Source organism: Necator americanus, chromosome I (genome assembly GCF_031761385.1).
Source record: "Necator americanus strain Aroian chromosome I, whole genome shotgun sequence".
NCBI lineage: Eukaryota > Metazoa > Nematoda > Chromadorea > Rhabditida > Ancylostomatidae > Necator > Necator americanus.
In genome coordinates this window covers 17,080,449-17,100,382 of record NC_087371.1, presented here as the reverse complement: position 1 = coordinate 17,100,382, position 19,934 = coordinate 17,080,449, and the positions used below count along the sequence as shown (strand labels likewise).

The following is a 19,934-nucleotide window of genomic DNA, read 5'->3' as shown; positions in this document are numbered from 1 at the left end:
CACCCCCCTCTCCATATTCTACTATCCCGTATAAGAATACTCCACCTGAAATCCGTGCCACCTTAGATTCGTGGGGTGATGCCTTTAAGTTAGAATGAAGCATTCGTCTGCTCCGATCGTACCAACATCGGTGAGCTATGCAAAGTGATTGGTAGTGCACCCATAACTGGACGAAGGCTCATCGACTAACTTCGGATTAGAAAAAAAAACATATATTTCCGAGGCAAGCCACAATTTCAAAGAAATACGTGGTGAGAAAAATGTTATCTGTGGGGATCTTTGTTCTCTCGTAGGAAAGGAAAGACCATAATCTAAGAATTTTGGATGGAAAGTATGGCAACTAGTCTTTATTAACCTCGATAAGACTCTTTGATCAGAAGGATGTGTAGCGTCATCATCATCGAAAGTGACTTTCAAGTGTGACAATCGAAGCATAGCCAGGGACATGACCCGTTGACATAATCTCATGCGTTACGCCCTAGAGGCGCCAACAAGGCGACTTGTGATCACTTACAGGCGATTACCTCTTCTAAAGTCTCACCTCTAGTGAAGCGACACTTCGGTTGCTCCCGCTAATTCTAATTAGATTATGATAGCCCTGCGCATGGAACCTAAACTAACTAGATCTTTTCTAAGGTCTGAATAACAGAAAGGTGAGAAAAAAACGAAGAAATAGGATGGAACAAATAGGTTCTGGAAAGAAAGTCAAGTCCTCCCAGGTAGATCGGAGTATATCACAGATAGATCAACCCAGACATTCGTAGACCCTATTCCACGAAAGGAATCGAAAGCGATTAAATTCTCCCATTAATGATCTTCCTACAAATCAAAATACCGGAGTGGAATAGGGATTTGTATGTGCGATTGATTGTGAAGTGGTGTAAAACGATGTATGAAGAAGGTGAGCATCACAGAAATGCAGGAACACTGTTGATAACAGCGTTGTTCACTAAAAATGTGTTCATTCTAAGTCACCCTTTGCTGAGATTCATTAAACTCTTCGACTTCTTCCCTATTGCAGAAACTAATCTACTGCTCACCATAACATCATTGAAACCTTATGACTAGCTGCAGAACAATGATCCCCTACCAACGACTCTTCTCCGTCGGGACATATCAAATGGGAGCGAACGGGTGCCAGCTCTTAGCAGATTAGATTAGCACTCCACACGGGAAAATATACGAGCCATTCTGCTCATTTGACATTTCTCTATGAACTCGAGAGCTCAGTCTTTCTCTTTCTTCCCTAGAATGAGATATCTTTGATTATTGGACGAAATACATATTACATACATTTAATTGTCGATAACACAATAATAGTAATACATTTGGAAAATGAAGCCATATTTGTACAACAGCAAAGATCTTTGGAATGAGATCAAGAGTTAGTTTTTGTTGGTCCAGTTCACACGCAATGCTCGTCCATTGAAATCAGCTCCGTTCAGTGTATTAACAGCATTTTGGGCTCCAGCCTCATCGGAAAACTCGCAGAATCCGAATCCCTTTGGGCGTCCCGTCTCACGGTCACATAGTATTCTGGAAAAACCACTATTCTTCCCATTAATGACATTAATGATCAAGCATGAAATATTCAAGCATACTTACTTGACATTGGTAACACGTCCAGCTTGGTTGAAATAGTTTCCAATGGCATCCTCTGTAGTCTGGTAGGGAAGGTTTCCGACTAAAGAAAAGACAATTACTATGATATAACGAAACCGCGCAAGAAGGGAAAACCTGTACCACTCAGTTAAAATCCGTGTCATAAGGCCGTTACAATACGAAGCCAAACTATCCTAACCTAATCCTAGAACTACTAGAAGCACGCCAATCAGTTAAGTTAAGTCACAAGTCCCTCTACCGCCACATTGTCGGCCTCCACGACGTCGTCGAGGATGCAGTCGTCCAAGCACGTAGAGAGGACTTTGGAGGCCACTTCTTGATATTTCATACGGTTTTACACTTTACGGAACTCTGCCCTATGAATGGAGTGCAGAGGCGGTTTCCTGCGATATCGGAATGTTTTCAAAGGCCTTAAGAACCAATGAGAACACCGATAAAGCGTAATCTACCTCTTCTACTTCCACTGAAGGAGCATTAGAGTAGTAACAGGTGAGCGTTAAAAAACTAACCGTAGACGGAGAATCGCGAAGGCTGAGCGAGCGTTCGCATTGTGGCCATTTGACTTACGTACTTTTGAGAGAAAAAATTGAGCTTGGAGGACACAGGACTTCACAGATAATGACTGGAATGAGATCAACGTCCGCTGCCAAGTCGTGTCCTGATGGTAACGCCCATCTAATAGCTCCAAAATGTGCGGCAGTGCGACCAAGAGTGGAGGGATGTCGCTGACTCACTCTCGGGAGTAGGAGAGATTGCTAATCAGATTTATAATTTAGCTTCTGAAAAATGCGTGTCGAGGAAGTTGCCGTCTGGTGGGACCTTTTTTATAGCAGCTAGAAATAGAAGTCCTGGAGAAGTTATCGTGAAGATTTGCATTATGTCTCCCTACGCAGTTATATTGCATTCTCCTGTGATCCGAGTTCACGTCAACTTCCCATAACTATCACAGGCTCATCCAACTTCTACACGTTGTTGTTGGTCGTCTGCGCGGTAGTATAGACGGTCGGTGGTAGTATAGACTCAAGTTCTCATGAACTTCTCTGAAAGTTTGAACAGCTCCTGTTTGTTAAAATTCCACAAGCTTCAGAGTTGCGTTGTTACGGTGCGGACCTAATAAAAGCCCAATTATGCCCAAACATGCGACACGGAAAGTCTGAAAACGTTGAAATAGATTTCAATGCCTCCAAACAAACTCTTTAAAAAGAAATAAGAAGTGCTGTGTAATCGCAGAACGTAACTTTGAATAACGTAACGAAAATCGAAGGAGCGGAACCACTCACTTTCAACTTTCACTACTTATTTACTCAAGGATACGGTTACCCCTTCATTTTCAAATCTCTCTCTCTCTCTCTCTCTCTCTTTTTTTTTTTTTTTTTTTTTTTTTTTTTTCTCTCTCTCTCTCTCTCTCTCTCTCTCTCTTTCTCTCTCTCTCTCTCTCTCTCTCTCTCTCTCTCTCTTGTTATATCTCTCTTATCTCTCTTTTACTATATCTTAGGGTCGATTCAAAGGCAAGATTCAATCATTTACGGAGGAATGCTTGCTCTAAAGTAATGCGGGAATATGAAAAGCAGCGTATCACAAAATTGGCGTAGTGTGGGAACCTGATGGAGAACGCGAAGTTCAGGTTGTTGATCACGAATATGAGCGTGACCCTGCTCATTTTCTCCTAATCGTCCTAAAAAAGGAGTGGAAAACGGCGTTCACTCCTACGAAGTAAGTTGGAACGCATCCGCGCTGTATCCACGTGCAGTCGAGGAGCAGTGGAGTCTCCCCAGCACCTTATTCACGAGTAATAGTAAGAGTAATGAGTAGGCTGCTGAGGGGACCGGCGCGTTCTAACCTACCTCGTAGAAACCAAGCCATTTCCCACACCGTTTTTTTCAGAACAATTAGGGAAAATGAGTGAGGTCACGTTCATAGTCGTAATCTACGACTCGAACTCTGCACTTTCTATGGGATTTCTACACTATGCCAATTTCGTGATACGCTACTATAAAGTTTTAGATGATAACACCAGAATTTTTTTTCTTTTTTCTTGTTCCCAGACAGAAGGTCAGCTCCACCGTGCACTTTTGTATTCAGAATTGGATCGTACGAAGGAGACGCCGACAATGTTCCCTCATGAACGTCGTATAAAGGGTTCAAGAGAAGTAAATTCTGACTGAAATGGGGTGTAAAAAAGTTTGTATTTGCGGGTTATCTAGTGAAGGAGATATTAAAATTAAGCATTAAAAAAGTGGCGTAGTAATCACACAAATAAATAAACAACAAAAACACACAAAAACCGTATGTAATGTATTAGTATTAACTAATAATGTATTAATGTTTCTGTTATGCCAACGAGGTTTTGGTGGAACCTCACTGTTGGTCTGACGTTTCGACAACTTCGTTTTTATCAAAAGCCTGAAAATGGTTAGAGGTCTTTGATGCTATGCATATCCCCTCTCACCTTGGGAAGCCTCGATATCGTTCTAAGTACACCTCGCAAGAACTCGAAAAGAAAAACCAACTGACCATTCTCACCGACTAGCGGGCTGGTGAACCACCGCATTCTTACAGATCTTACCCAAGGCGATGGAGATCTACGCACTGTCCAATATCCTTATGTACTGATGTCTGGATGGTGTTAGGGAATTGTATGTGGGGCAGATTTCTAGCTCACATAGTATTAGAAACGGCATGAAGTCATTGGTTGTTGATAAGCACTCATTTTTGCTACTCATGGATGGATTCCTGACGGAAACCAAAATGCTTCCAATGCTTTCTTAGCAGATATTTCCTTCTCGTGAACTAATATCGTGCACTCTATTTCAAGGTAATTTCCATCATGTTTCTCGTTCTGCTGGCGCTCTGATGGTGTTATCCGGTTTCAACACCTTTACCAGCCAAACGCTCTTCAAAACACAGGCTCAGCTTCATATGAACAGACGTTACATGCTGAATGCTTTGGAATTATGAATCAGCACACGCCGTTTCACAAACACTTCGTTGGCATAGCAAAAAACATAAATACACCTCTCAATGCCGATGGTTTCAAGAAGAGGAGATTTTGAGACTGCATCTAAGCATTTCTTAGCAGATTTCAATATAAAATTATTCCTCGGAAGACCTCGAACAGCTCAAGTTTTCAGTGGAACCATTATCGGGTAAGGATTGTAATAACTATGGGTTAACACATTAATGGAAGAGACTCACTTCTATGTACATAGTTTCCCCTTCAATACTAGCCGTATCATATCAAACAGAAACTTTGTTCATCAAAATTTATTCATTTTAAGACAATCTCTACTGAAACATATTAGACCTTTGCCCTTTCTTCCAGAACTGTAACAACGATCATACGGCTCACTCCAACATCATTGAATGCCTGGAAACCCTTCAGTACCCTTGGAAAAAAAAATTGTCCTGTTCCATAGCAACTTATCCACATCAATTTCCTACATTATTTCTCGTAGCATCTTGAGATGCCTCCTCAGCTTGTCTTCAGTTACCACGTGTATGTAAATATTTATTTGTAGTTAAAACACAACACAGTAGTAAATACGATATTTGGATGAGATCAAGGGTTAGTTTTTGTTGGCCCAGTTCACACGCAATGCTCGGCCATTGAAATCAGCTCCGTTTAGTGTATTAACAGCATTTTGCGCTCCAGCCTCATCGGAAAACTCGCAGAATCCGAATCCTTTTGGACGACCTGTCTCACGGTCATATACAATCCTGGAAAAAGCAAGATAACTCTCATCACATGAAGTATTGCAGTATACTTACTTAACATTGGTAACACGTCCAGCTTGGTTGAAATAGTTTCCAATGGCATCCTCTGTAGTCTGGTAGGGAAGGTTTCCGACTAAAGAAAAGACAATTACTATGATATAACGAAACCGCGCAAGAAGGGAAAACCTGTACCACTCAGTTAAAATCCGTGTCATAAGGCCGTTACAATACGAAGCCAAACTATCCTAACCTAATCCTAGAACTACTAGAAGCACGCCAATCAGTTAAGTTAAGTCACAAGTCCCTCTACCGTCACATTGTCGGCTTCCACGACGTTGATTGAGGATGTCGATCATCCAGGCGCGTAGAGCGGACTATGGTTGCCGCTTCTTGGGGTATTTATACAGTTTTACAGTTTACGGCACTTTGGCCCATAGATGGCGTGCAGACGCGGTTTCCTGCAATATCGGAATGTTTTCGAAGGCCTTGGGAACCAATGAGAACACCGATAAAGCGTAATCTACTTCGTCTATCTTAACTGAAAGGTTATTAGAGTCTTAATAGGTGGACTTTGAAGAACTAACCATAGACAGAGTATCGCGAAGGTTGAGCGTTCATTCCCATAGATGCCATTTTTTGACTGTTGAAGAAAAAGCAACCCGACAGCGGACACGAAGTGATCGGAATAACTTACGCTCGCTGGCGCAGGCCGCGTCGTCAATGGTACCGCCCATCGCCGCGTGGATCCTCAGTCAGGGTGGTTACGGTGTGGATTGCGGGAAACTTGAGTCGTGAGCAGCCGCGTTCTCTGTCTTCGTTGATTGCTTTGCAGTGAAGCTCTCACTTTAATTAAAAGGTGGAGCAGAATTTACAGTCAAGCACTGAGTTGGGAAGTGTTGCGATAGTGATTGCTATCATTCTGTTCGGTAAGAACCGAAAGGCTTGTGAAGTGGCCGCGTCACATGTCCGAAGTTCATTTAGGTTAGGGAGGTAAATTTGGTCGTGAAGTGAGTTTAGAACTTTAGTTGCGCTGTCTGAATTACATCTCACGATTAGGATGATACGTGCGATGTAGCAATACTCTGCTTAGGAGTACTGCACAGTTTTTTAGTCCAAATTTAACTGCTCGGGTGTTGTCGATATCTAAAGCTTGAAGTTGAAATAGTACCTCACGATATCTCAGTAGTGGTAAGCCATCCCTAATCTTTCATTTGACTCTTAATCTCCATTTTTTGTTATTTAATACTGCTGCAGCCATAAACTACTCCCTGTTCATGGGATTCACTCGAGGAACCTGCAATTTATTTCTGTAATCATTTACGGTCTAAATCAAATGCTCCTGCAGGTTCATTCTTGTTTCTGAATCAATTTCCGTCAATGTTTTAGATGTTTCCATATCGAATTCCTACTTATTACTGCAACGAACTTTTTTATTGACACTCACTTCGCGTTACCAAACTAGTTCTACAGGCCGATGAATTCTGCTTTGTATTTGTTCCGTGACTTTGGACTAATACTAGGTATTACGAGAAGAGAATCGTTGGAAAAGAGTGCAGCCGCCGGCGGAAGAACACACACACGACGAATTCCACCTAACCGCATTTTGTACTGTTAAAATTGGAAATAAATGTTTGCAAACGGACAGAGAAAGCCATACTCTTTCTTCTCTTAATTCATCCTTTTCCATAAATTGACTGAAAGAAGACCTCTTGAGGCCTCATTACTGTGACCAACACCGCTCTGTGCAATTCGTACAAATGCGAAGTACTGTTCACTTCAAAATATCTGGTAGATGAATGACTTTTTAGTCCCACCAATACCTCACACTCAATGTTTCCCATTTATATCTTCTCACGTAAAATCATCCTTGAATTCGGAAATTGTTCTTTGCATTTGTAAAAAGGAGAAACTTAGTTGTCATATTTGCATGCTCACTTTAGTATTCAGTGTTGCTTTATTAACATTTCACTCATCGTTTTTGACTCATTTGCGTGTTGTTTGATTTGCTCCAACTTTTGCGTCGTATATTTATGGAGAAAAAAGGGATCATCTTCTACAGTTCCGCCTATTCTTTGCTGCTCAACCAGTCGACTCAATGGAATTGACTGAGGATTGGGTATTTTTCTCCTCGAATGCTCAGACCTGGGAGTTCTAAATGCGTTTTCTACTTTCCCCTTGTTTATTTTTTTCCACTTGGTTGCTCATTGTTGACCAAGTCTACAGAATCATGCGGATTCATCTCACATAGGGCTTGAGCGAGGTGTCTTTCGTGCTCCAGCACCAGCTCGTGCTCTGGTAGAGATTAATGGCAGCATTCGCATCAGTGACACATTCGTCTTGTCGTCTGTCAAACATCAGTAAATTTCTAGTTACATGTTCAGTACTGAGTTGCGACGATTAGATGAGACGAAAATTCATAGAGACCCCACTGAGGATACCTATTGCTCGGTCTTCGAAGCCCATTATTTTTCATTGGTGAAAGAAACTCAGTAAATGTTGAGATGTGGGTGTCGTTGCAAAATTCCTCCAAACAAGTTTTTTTTTTGTGCCTAATCATTGCGTTTCCTTGCGAGAGACATTAGAATTGTCGGTTATCGCTGTATTTCATTCTCCTCCCTCATAATAAAATGAGATGGGGTATGTGTGCGAAAAGCAGGAGAATTCTCTGACTTCTCTCTTTTAGCGTTCAGGGTTTAAAACGTCCGTTTTGAGTTTGTGCAAACTGGGCAGCAAATTTACTGAGTTTCTGCTTGGTTGATTTGACAATTTGGCACAGATATCGTATCGTAGATTTGACAATTTTCCAGTACTGCGGCACTTGCTTTAAAGTAATAGTTACTTTCATTTGGTTTCGTAGTCAAACATACGACTTTGCCAAGTTTTGTTATGTGAATGCATATGTGAATTTTGTTATATCTATGAACAGGGAAGGAGACTATATAAATAATTAAGTAGTACTTACCTCTATCTTCACGCGAATCCATACGGTAATTCGCTAACCCATTTTATTTCTCGTTTTCATCTCCTCCACTTAGCGCACACAATTTGGCTAATGCATAACTTCACAAATATGCGGTTGCGATCCTTCGAGATATCCTGTGATGTCCTTGCAGGAGAAATCGATCGGTATGTCTGCTATCTATTCGGTGTCATTATTAGATTTAGAAAAGCTTCAGAGAAGGAAATCCATTAAAGTGCTCGTGAGATTTAACATCACTTCTACGTCGAGAATCTTGGGACTTCATGTGACAATGTCAAAATGTTCCAGAGTTTTGTATTCAGTCAGTTCCTTCCGTCAGCTCCTGCACATTCACTTCTTTTTGCCTTTTTTTATTTCACCTGTCATTTTCTGAGCATTGATTACGTTAGGATTGAAAATCTTTCGTTCTAAACAGCAAAAAAAAGACAAGTTAGCTCTGCTAATTGAACAAGTACACTAAATTACCATTCGTTTGGTTTTCCGGCTGTTTTCTCTTGTTCATGGTGTAAGTTTCTTCAGGTTCAGGGTTTTCTTCAGGGCGGTCTCTTTTAATTTCATTTGTATGAACTCCTTTTCTCTACTGGTTTTGTTGTACAAACTCCTATTTCTTTTATCGTTTCCGGCAATCGAAATCTCCCACTTTTCGTTTTTTGTCCCCTTTTTCTGCGTCCAACTCGTTGTTTTTAGATGCCACTGATTAAGCGGTCAATCTCACCAGTAGATGTCAGTCGGGTAAAAATACCTCCAGAAGTGACAAATGGAGAACTTCAGTACATCGCGAATAGTTCACTGGCGAACCTCATTAGGCAGCTGAGTTCCATCAGCAAACATGCCGAGCACATATTTGGCGAGATCTACTTGGAAGCAATGAAACTGGATCATAAATCGAATACACTTGAAAAGCGGATAGCAAACCTCACGGAAAAGGTGGCGAAGTTGGACTCGACCAATGAGCAAGGTGCCTTGAAGATAACTGTCTTAAACAACTTTTTTAAACTTATATTATTGCACTAAGTTAGTGCAAGTAACACTGCACTGCAGTAAGTACAACTTGGTTTTATCATCCCCGCCTTATCAAATCTGTTAACCTGATTAAGATTTTATGATAATAAAATGTTCTGCATCTGTATACTCAGTTTATACCTTTTAGTTACAAAAGTATTTTTCCTTCTTTTATTAACTGATGTCCAATATGACGCGTACCTCATACGTTTTATTTACAGCCAATTTCGAAGGTTTGGGAACGCTTTAATCAGTTTTTTTAAAGCTTTAATTATGAAGGTCTAATTATGAAGGTGACTATATTTCAGCCAGTTTGGGCGAACTGCAAATGAGAAAGCCGTTCAAAAGTTCTATGCTTGTTGATCAGCATACTCTCGATCGAAGCACTCTGCCAGTAGCACTGGCTGAAGTTTATTCTCGCTGTGATCCTCCGCCCAACTTAGATGCTCTTAATCCGTTCAGGTGATTTAGATTCTTATTTTACGTAGTTAATCATAGCATCTGAAATCTGTCTTAAATTGACACAAATGAATCTACTAAATCCTCAGGAATTATTCTTTCTATTTTTTTTTTTTTTTTTGAGAGATCCTGGTGCACCTCGCGCTCTTAGCCTTTATACCAACCCATCGTTCTTCTTCGACTTGTGGAGACAAGAAATGTTAAAGGTTCAAATTTGCATTTCATCTTAAATCTACTTTTCACTTGTTTGTATTCCCACAATAATAGTGTAATAATTGCAAAAACAGGACTGCGCAGACAACAGCGCCAGAAGACGAATTAGGTCACCTCCTCCTGACGGTGTACCTAATGTGAAAAGTCCGAAAAAGCGAAAACAAAAAGCACCTCCACAGCAGCAAGAAGTTCCAAGGCAACAAGCTGCTAGGTTAGCATTTTATACATTAATCAAAATGGTGACCAAAGTTTACATTTTTTTCGAATTTTGGAAGCTGCTTACTTGTATTTTGTGGTTTTGAGTTTCTGGTATGGTATTTAAGGTATATGTCCTCGTTACGGAATCCTACGGCTGCTTTATCATTCCCAGACGAATATCAAGCGCCACAAGCATTGGGTCTGCAGCTGCACAAGACCAGCCAAATCCAACACTTTCAGGTAACATATTTTATTTTCAAATTACTTTAACAATGAATATGTTGAAGTTCTAGGTAGTATTGAAAGGTACACGTTCGTGATGCCAAAGAAAATTGATTTGCTTAGTTCCTAGACGACTCTAATGAAAAGGATTAATCACTTTCTTAAAACAATTTTAGCCTGCTCAAACATCTACTCCTTTACTGCAACAAACAACTACGACTACGCGACCAGCTCCTACCGTAGAGAACCGTCAAAGGGCCACTATTAGTCCACCTAAAGAACCAAAGGTATGAAGCTCTATTTCGAATAATTTTGTTTTTCATTTTTTGTCCCCATCTACTCGCGAAATTCATTGTTAGTTGAGCTGTTGTTTAGCGTGAACTTCCTCCTCCGGACTTGGCTTTGTTATCTATTGATGATGAAGATGAAGAACTACCACCTCCTCCACCTACCTTGATGCACACTAGTGTAGTGCATCATTTGCCATCACCACCTCCAAGTGCAATTCAACTCGTCCCAAGCGACGCTCAAGCTGTCGTACGTTTTTGTTGTTGTTGTTAGTTTTGCTTCTTTTGTTCCTACGGTAAGCTGATCGTTTAGAGGACTTGAGATATCATTCAACATTTGAGAAGATCTGAGGTTCTCAGATTTACTGGTTTTCAGCAATTCAGTTCTTTTTTCTATCCAGGTGCCACCTCCACCGGCTCCTCCACCACCACCACCGACTCTTATGTCTGCTCCAGCCCCTGCAGCTGCAACCTTTGGCGGAGCCATTAAAGTATGATTACAGAGTGACTTAGGAGTTTGTGCCACTTACGCAAAACATGCTTTGCAGTCGACGGGCAAAAGCGACTCGTAGGCAGAAAAAAAACTAAACAAAATTTCAATGCAAAACAGCAGTGAATATCCGTGCTTTTGTGCCAACTGCTCCTTTTAAGGCGACGACGGAGGCTGAAGAGGAGAAGAAACCGGACACACGAAGTAATCTTCTTGCTGAGATTCAGAGTGGAATTAAACTGAAGAAGGTTTGTGGGTTCTTTGTCCCAAATAACTTTTCATCAACTTCTGTTTCTTCTTGTTAGCCTATGGCTTATTGGTTTTGAGGAACGTCTTTTTAAAATTTTGCCATTGTTTGTTCTGGTCTACAATTTTGAAATGTTTACTTGAAAAATTGGCTCTTGATCCCTGTCCTTTACAGGTCCGTCTTGCCGAAGAAGCGGCCGCAGATAAAGCTGCTGCTGAGACAAACGATGTAGCAGCGATCTTAAAGCGAAGAATGGAACATGTGATGGGAAATGATGATGAAGAATCACAGAGCAGTGGTGATGACGGGGAATGGGAGGACTAGTCACGTAATACTGTGATGCCAGCGTACAACTCTTCTTTTGCTTTGCGGCTTACTTTCCTGATTTCAATCGGTTAGTTTGGTGGGCGGTGTTCTTCCAGAAATAGGCGTATGAACATAGTTTTACATTGCCAAACAATAGTGGGATGCAGAGTTTAATGAAGTGTTGAATGGAAATAACTCATGCTGATAGCCTACTTAGAAGAAAGGTGTTGCAAAGCCAAGGGAACATTGCAGGATGTTGACAAGTTGTTACGTTAATCTAGAGGCGCATTTTAGCAAACCTCTACTTTAAGTAGTTAGCCGAGTTAATGCATTTTCATTGTGCTAAAACAAGTAATTCAATAGAGATTTCAGAGTAATTCAGTTGATAGAAATCGCTCGCTGTCAGAATTGTCGCAAACTATCGAGATTTTCTTGCTCTCACTCTAGGTTTTAATGCCCTGCTCTGTTATATGACAATAGTTGGTGCAAAGATCAATTTATTTAACCACTAGTGTTCGTTTTCGTTGCTCACTTTAATCATAATAATAATTGTGAATGATCTAGCAGGTAATGCGTATGAGTTTTCATGCATTTTGTGTACGTGTATATTCCGATTTTAGTCAAGATGAGTGGTCTTGTTGGATATCAATCGTATTTTGCCTTTGACACTTGAAATGAGAGTGTTCTGATGGCAGTCTTATGAGCAAAGTTACTGTCTTTTATTTCTTTGCATAGTATTCGCTAGATTGTTAAACTTGCTTGCCCTAATGTTGCCTTTAATCAAATGTCGAAGTTGTTAGTCAATTTTAATACGGAGTCCACTCCATATTGGGCGAAATCTTCTCGCACGAGCCGAAACAAAACGAGGTTTCCGCTCACAACCATGCACCGAAATGAGATTTGTGGCTGATGAATGTGAGCAGTGACATTTTAATTAATAAGATGTTAAAATTTCCCGAGTGATCATTGTTTGCAATAACTTACTTGTAGCAATTTATCAGTTTGTTCGATGAAGTTTTCTTGATTTACTATAGGTGTGCACTATTGATTGTTGGGAGTTGCTCCGACCATTGTGGCTCTTGTTCCGCTTGCTTCAGTGACGCTCTGATGTCTGCCTAATTCCTATTGTTAGATAATGAAATCTAGAGTTTGAATGCTGGCATAGAAATCCATTGACAGTCCTGGTAATGCAAGTTTGCAATGATGTTGTACAGTCCAAGCAAAGAAAACAAAAAAAAAAAGTTCGAAGTAAGGTGTTGTGTTGTTGCAACTTAGCAAATGCGCTACACAAAGTTCGTGGCAACTTCAGGCGTTTCTGAAGTTCAGTAAGGTGGAGTGAAGGGAAAGTTTGATGTTCCACTCCCTTTTTCGAAGATATTACTGGCTAGAATGAAGTTCTGCTGCTAGTGACTAACAGTACATCTTTCTTTACGACTGATTTTATGGCGATTCTTGGTGTCTAATGCAAGCTGCAAAGAAGTTTGCAAGTCGAAATCTAGTCGAAGTAGCTTTGCTGAACGTCCGCAGCAGATTTCTAGATCATACATCACGTCAATTTGCTCCAGATTCATTGGAACATGATCTTGTGAAGTACAGATCAAAGCGAGTAAGTTCACGCAAACCAAACAAAACAATGGCTGGTCAATTTTTTCGAAATCATTTCCAGATTTTCGACGGCACAATAACTGGAGGTAAGAATGCGCGAGCACTTCTTGCGCTCGAGTCGTTTCAGACCCTCAATCCTGGAGCTGACAGCGCTGACGTGCATAGGATGGCGGAGTGCGCTTCTCTGTTGGAGATGGTGACTAGTTCTAATACAATTTTTTGCATATACAGACATCATTTCGTTGTTGATTTCATAGCTGCAGTAGCTTTATTTGAGTTTTCAATTATATAACATAGCGTGAAGACTTCTCCTTTGCACAGTTTTAGATTCAAAGCTTCTATCTAATTCTTGATGACATTATGGATGCGGCCGAAACACGACGAGGCAAACCATGTTGGTATAAAAATGTGCGTGGTTTCTCGATAACATTAGAACAAGACTTTTTCGATTGAGGAAAAGAAACCCGTTTTATTGCGAATGCTGCATTAGTGATAAGTACACAAAAAAGTGAACGGAACTATTTTCAGCCAGATATCGGGATGAGCGCTGTGAATGACGCACTTCTGCTGGATGTATTCGTCGAGGACATAATCAGGTCGTCTGTGTCACTAAACTTTAGAGTTTTATTACCCTCAGTTTCAAAGGAAAGGCTGAAATGCATATAAAAATACAACTGTTGTTTGGACGAAAAAAAAGGCTCCATTTTGCTTTCAGAACAGAATTCCTAAATTCGCAATTATTATAAAATGAGTAGTGTACCCCTGAAAAGTCGGAGTTCAAGAACAGGCACATTTTTCCTTAGTTTTAGAAACTTTTAGTTACTTTAAGTTTTAAGTTACATTTTGCAGAGATCTATATGCAGGCCATCCACAAGCTGATCGTCTTTGTGAAGCCTACAGAAAGGTGTGCTGTTTCATATGCTCCGAACATTCGAGCGGGGACTATTTCTCGTCTCCTGCAATATTTTGAGTTCCTAAAAAGATTTGTGATTCACACTTCGGTTCAGTCCAAACGGGTGACTCTTTTGGGACAACTCCTCGACACAGCGTCTGTCGGAGATGTGAACGCATTTACATGGGACAGGTGAACATATTACACTCGAGAAAGCCCACAATTGTATAAAGTAGTCTTAAGATATTCTAACGACGCAGGTATGAACAACTAGTTGCTATGAAGACATCACACTACACTTATTTTCATCCTATGGAGATGGCTATGCTCGTCAGTGATCGCCTAGACAACCATTCAATTTTACGACATATCGCGTATCAAATAGGATTTTTGTTCCAATCCCAGGTAAAATGAAACTGCTTATGGACCCAACATTTGTCAATCTATTCGTATTTGTGGGTGACCCTTTCAGCATAATCTGTGAGTATCAAATGCATTGCCAGTTAGCAAATAAATAATTATTCATATATTGTTTATTATTGTATCATCTTTCTCCTTTGCGAGCAAAGCCATTTTGCATGTATGTCAAACCACAATTTCTTGACTTGATTTGCATAACTGTAAGATATGCATGGTAGATATTGGATGAGATCGAACTTTCGTGTGGAGATTGGTCCCCACATAATAACATATCCAGTTTTTTCGCACCGTGTGTTCCTGTAGATGCCGTTAATCTCACTGGATCTGATTCCACGTAGTTTAACATTGCTTTTAGGACGATGTGCTTGATGTTTTTGGAGACCCTAAGGTTACGGGAAAAGTTGGCACCGATATTCAAGACGGGAAATGCACATGGCCTAGTGTTCGGAGTGTGCAGAAATTACACGGAACGCCAGAATTGGACGATTTCAAGGCAGGAGGTCCCGATATTTTTGAGCCTGTGGGCATAGAGTACTGTTCTAGAGTCACTACGGCGAGGCTGATCCAGAAAGCGTTAGTCGAATCAAGAAGCTTATGCACCAGTTGAAACTCCGGGAAGAATTCGCAAATTTCGAGAAAAGATACTCAGATAAGGCGGGTGTATTATCACCTGATTCCTATCGACAATCCATCATTTGTTAAGCTCACGTTTAGGTGAAAGCAGATATTGACCGATTACCAGAGCGTTTATCGACCATGAGACCGGTTTTGCATGAAGCTGTTGACAATCTGATAGATAGGAAAAAGTAGAGATGTGTAGAGATTTTGAAAAGGCTACTAATTTCTTTTAATATGCTCCTGTGTAGTACTTGTATTTAGGTGGATAGAATGCAGGATTTTCTGTTTATTTTTATGTTCACAATTTGTTAAAATTAAATGTTGATCAATGAAATCGGTACAACACTGTGACTTCACTGGCTACAGTCCACATACATGAACATTTGCAAATTTTATTACAAGATACTTGCGTTTGTCGACGAACCTTGGGATGAGAACTTGTCCTCATTATTTCAATACCCATCGAACTCGCCCACTCCGTATAAACGGCGTCCTTGGCGCTGAAGCGCTTGATGTATATCTTCTACAAGAACAGTTTTACGCTTATAGTAGTCACAGAGGATTGCTACATCAGCAATAACTTTTTGCAGGAAATTCTCCAGCAATTGTTGGACTTCCTCATGAACGCCTCTTCCAATGCGGGGCACACCTGCTTTACGACAAACACGGCGAATATCGGCTTTAGTTATTCCACGAGGTTGTACAGTGGGCTTTTTCCTCGACTTTTTTCGAGGATATGGCGTGGGAGGCCTTCGTGGTGTGGATGTGAACAATGGCGGAGCGGCGAGCCATGGCGTAATTGTACCTTGAAAGGTGACGGTAGTCGTCCGTCGCGGAGTACTTCCAGCAGGAACTCGGTTCTTGCCACTTGCACGCAAAGATCGCGGTGTTGTCTTCGAATCCTTGCTCATTTTGCTCCTCAACAAATATCGACTTTGTTCCGATGATCTCCTAGTTGAAGACCTTCTTCGATCGTCGTGGGCAACCATTACCTTGATGTGTGAGCCAGTAAACTAGAAGAATAGTTCATAACGTCCTCCTTTTATAACATCTGATCTCATCGATCTGTAACTTCAAAACAACAACACACTTTTTCGTAATAGTTAAGAACATAGTCGCATGTAGAGCAGTTGTATAAATATGAATATTGGTGGTTTATCAAAGTAGAAATGTTGCTGGAAAATTGGAGAAAGTGATCGAGTTCGAGAAAACATCTTGCTTACATAAGCGTGTCCAGGAAAATCCCACCAATCCCTTTGTTGGCGCAGTTATTTAGATACGGAGGACGGTACTCGTGTCAATTTCAACTACTTCAAACTGTATTATTTAAAGTTTTTAGAAGGGATTTAGGAACTATATGTACTTGTTGTCTTTTATGTTTCTGAACGACACAAATTATTACCTTAGGACTGAAAATTGCATTTTAAGTTGTTTTTGAAAGAATCAACTTCATGCGGAATACGATAGCACATGTACATGAAGGAGTTATTATAGATCTTTCATAGATGTAGTACGCACAAATGGCTCCACGCTATTTGTTCTCGTTTCCCACACACAATACGGCTAGCCGATTCGGTGCGGGGACTGCAGTCTATTTGACCGTCGCGAATCCGACGATCAGCTATCGCACAACTATCGATCGAGATTACTGTTGCCGAAATAGCAAAATCTTATCAGTTCATGGTACCGTTACGGGCAGTGATCAGTGGTTTCAGGCGTTGTTGTTAGCCTTTCGCTTGTTCTATGTGTAGTATTTGCATGCTACTCGTTCTTTTTTGTTGCCATTTGTCAAGGAGAAGATTTTCTGTTAATTGTACTAAGACTCACTGTAATAACCCCGTTCTCTAATGTTGCAAGAATATGGAGGTAATTTTGTAGTATTGTTGTTTGCGAACATGCAGTTGATAAACGCTGACGCTTTTGGTCGAGCAGAAATCAGAAAAATGTGTGTGGCTTAGTGGCAACATATTAGATCCCTTATTATGAAATATCAGAGAAAACCATTGCTGAAGCTGCATTTCATTTTGGATATTGGTTTATTTCCTTATTTATTTAATTTTTGATACCGACTCTCACTCACACTAATGGAAACTTCTAGTGTATCTAAAATAGCTGCAGAATTTCTAACCTTTCCGGAAGAAGGTTTTATCATGCTCCTGACGAATATACCGAACAAGAGTTCTAACCTTTTCATCCAACGGTGAAGGTAGTATTGTTTCTGTTTCCTGTAGACTTCTTTACTAGTAATCAAAACTTGTTATGGGCAATTCTTTGCAAAAAAAAAGCCCAAATGTCTGATTGTATTTCCTTGCGCTATTGTGCAGTTGCGCATATTCTATACTTCTGTGTCCTTGGTAATAGTAAAATACCTTCGGTTTTCTGTTGCATACCACCATAAATCTAACGAATTCACTACACCTCATCAGTAACAGTCACTTTCTTGGAGGATTATTAAAATTAACATTTCGTTCACTCATAATTAGGTGGGATGAATCCTCTAAATTTGTGCTGATAGACGGCAGAAGGTAATAGTAGTACAGCAGCAGTGTGAATTGCACAGTACAGTAGTGTAAACTGCATTACGGCTGGAGCAGACCTGATATGTGATTTTCAATTCAGAAGGAGGGGCGTCGTTAGGTACCCGCAGCCATCGCGACAGCCGATCATTAGGGAAAACGACAGGCAACGGCGATCTCTAATTGCGTATCGTAGGAATGATGCATTTCGACGCCTATCCGGCCTTCTTCGCTTGGAAAATTGTAGAGAATCATTGCTGGAGGACATATGTGGCATCAAAAGCTACGGCATTGCGTAGTGAATAGTGCATGCGATTTACACTTCGATCTTTGCAATTCTCTCATTTTTGTTCGTTCCGCTGAGAGAGCAGAGGGCAGAGGATACTGGCAGGTCACTGTAGAAAGTGCAGGTGGACAGCCTGGACCTTTACGTGATGCGCTTATTTCATATTTGTCCTCTGTTTTGCCTCATATTTTCATGTCGGTTCTTCATGGATGTTTGCACAAATACTATTTCCCCCGAAGATTTCTTTCAATATAATTATCTATATAACAAGTCAGTTTCACTGCAAGTGTTTTTTCTCGCGAATTTTGACTGCACTACCTTATTCTCTGTCGTGCACAGCATACAGTTGCCTTGCTTTTTTTAAGGTTCTGTGGTTACACTAGAGTTCTTGTGCCTAGTCTTCTAGACGAAAGAACGTGCGCAGTCAATTATTGCAATGTAATGTTTCGCTGCCCTATGCTTGTTTCAGTACGATTGCAATAGATTTCAATATGTGTTTCCGAGGGAACTTTCCATTTATCTTTGCTAATTCTATAAAAAAATTCTTTCAGTGAAGAATTCGTGGAGAACTGATCCACCTACATACTTCTGAGACATACACTCAGTTTAGCTTAATCACAGAGATTTCCTATGCTCTATGTTCTATGTGTTACGACTTAAAAAATAACATTTAACGGGAACTCTTGAGAGCGATATTCAGGATGAGATTATGGGGATTACTAAGGTGTGTGTGAAGTGTCTATAGCGACTATATGACACTAATTCTTTAATGACTCCTCTTCATTTCAAACATCTATTGTTGTAGGGTAGTGGTTTGAGCAATGAATGAAGAATAAATCAATGAAAAGAAAAACTGTTTCTTAAATGAAATCTTCCAAGTCTTTCTTTTTGTCCCAAATGGTGCGTGGGATATTCACGTTACGGAATGAGCGAGCAATCATAGCTGGGTCTAATCGTAAACCGATGATTAAATGCGACGCTCGCATCGATTCGTTATATTCATCCGAGGCATACGGAGGGATCTCAGATTCATTCCGTTCGTAGTTAATTTCGCTTTTTACAGTGTATTGTTAGCTATTGACAAAAAAATTGATCAGAGTTAATCGAGAAAGTCTTTTGGTTCTTTGTTATTCTTAAAAAAAAAAAAAAAAACCTCGACTCGCATCTCACCTCATCTTTACAGCTTTTTTTTAAACGTATACGAAAGGTTTTTCTTTAACTGTGGCTAATCCATCTAGTTGTGCGTTGATTACACAATTTACCTCTAGGGAGAATTTCTTCCAAGTTCAACACTGCCCTTTTTGTTCCATCTGAATCATGTCGCATCACAATCATTTCTCCAACATGTGGTTTCATTAATATTAGCCAAGAAAATAGCAATTTCAGTTTTTCAAGTTTCCAAGGAAACTGAGTTTTACCTGCCCAGATCTGACCAGAACAACACAGTCGTGCTCTACGGCAAAGCTTTAAGAAATTAATAAGTTCATTTTGGATGTGTTCCAATGCCAAGCTAAACTTAATAAACATGTAGATCCTAGAAAGTTCTGCAAGTAAGAGGTGACCAACTAGTTGTCACCCTACTCGCCTCGAAGATATCGGGACGCGCCTGATCGGCGCTGACGTGTCTCTCTGCGGTTGCAGTTTGACGTAGCAGAACATGAGAACAGGTTGATTTGCTCGCGTTCAACGGTTGTTTCCGATTACCATAAGGTTAGTCTCCATAGTAGTTCTATTCGTCGATTTTTCAAGGATCATCTTGCTGACATTAGCATGTTGAATCACTTTCGACGTCGAATATTACTAGGAAAAAAATAAGTGACATGTTTTGTAAAATCTTCGGTCGAATTCTGCTTCTA

General features: G+C 40.4%; 5 protein-coding genes across 6 annotated transcripts; 2 read left to right on the top strand and 3 right to left on the bottom strand.

The window, feature by feature from the left end:
- Positions 1–1,385: 1,385 nt before the first annotated feature.
- On the bottom strand, positions 1,386–2,181 carry RB195_005873 (uncharacterized protein; the record flags this gene model as incomplete). The annotated part of the gene is made up of 3 exons (XM_064178657.1): positions 1,386–1,536; positions 1,606–1,684; positions 2,133–2,181. 3 exons carry the CDS (start codon positions 2,179–2,181, stop codon positions 1,386–1,388), a joined length of 279 nt encoding a protein of 92 aa, XP_064035681.1.
- A 3,008-nt stretch (positions 2,182–5,189) lies between these two features.
- Positions 5,190–5,970, bottom strand: RB195_005872 (uncharacterized protein; the record flags this gene model as incomplete). 2 transcript variants are annotated; one of them, XM_064178656.1, is made up of 3 exons in its annotated part: positions 5,190–5,340; positions 5,392–5,470; positions 5,922–5,970. In XM_064178656.1, the coding sequence occupies 3 exons, from the start codon at positions 5,968–5,970 to the stop codon at positions 5,190–5,192; spliced, it is 279 nt and encodes a 92-aa protein (XP_064035680.1). The 2 variants fall into 2 exon arrangements, with proteins under 2 accessions (XP_064035680.1, XP_013295938.1); XM_013440484.2 differs by lacking the exon at positions 5,922–5,970 and adding an exon at positions 5,648–5,693.
- A 3,034-nt stretch (positions 5,971–9,004) lies between these two features.
- RB195_005871 (uncharacterized protein) lies at positions 9,005–11,759 on the top strand (the record flags this gene model as incomplete). The annotated part of the gene is made up of 10 exons (XM_064178655.1): positions 9,005–9,275; positions 9,628–9,781; positions 9,903–9,984; positions 10,066–10,202; positions 10,315–10,429; positions 10,588–10,698; positions 10,787–10,948; positions 11,100–11,189; positions 11,350–11,436; positions 11,610–11,759. 10 exons carry the CDS (start codon positions 9,005–9,007, stop codon positions 11,757–11,759), a joined length of 1,359 nt encoding a protein of 452 aa, XP_064035679.1.
- A 1,444-nt stretch (positions 11,760–13,203) lies between these two features.
- Positions 13,204–15,468, top strand: RB195_005870 (uncharacterized protein; the record flags this gene model as incomplete). The annotated part of the gene is made up of 10 exons (XM_064178654.1): positions 13,204–13,347; positions 13,408–13,542; positions 13,674–13,754; positions 13,875–13,942; positions 14,196–14,250; positions 14,354–14,430; positions 14,499–14,643; positions 15,014–15,151; positions 15,202–15,312; positions 15,373–15,468. 10 exons carry the CDS (start codon positions 13,204–13,206, stop codon positions 15,466–15,468), a joined length of 1,050 nt encoding a protein of 349 aa, XP_064035678.1.
- A 260-nt stretch (positions 15,469–15,728) lies between these two features.
- On the bottom strand, positions 15,729–16,265 carry RB195_005869 (uncharacterized protein; the record flags this gene model as incomplete). Its single annotated transcript, XM_013440487.2, has 1 exon — positions 15,729–16,265. One exon carries the CDS (start codon positions 16,263–16,265, stop codon positions 15,729–15,731), a length of 537 nt encoding a protein of 178 aa, XP_013295941.2.
- Between the last annotated feature and the right edge of the window lie 3,669 nt (positions 16,266–19,934).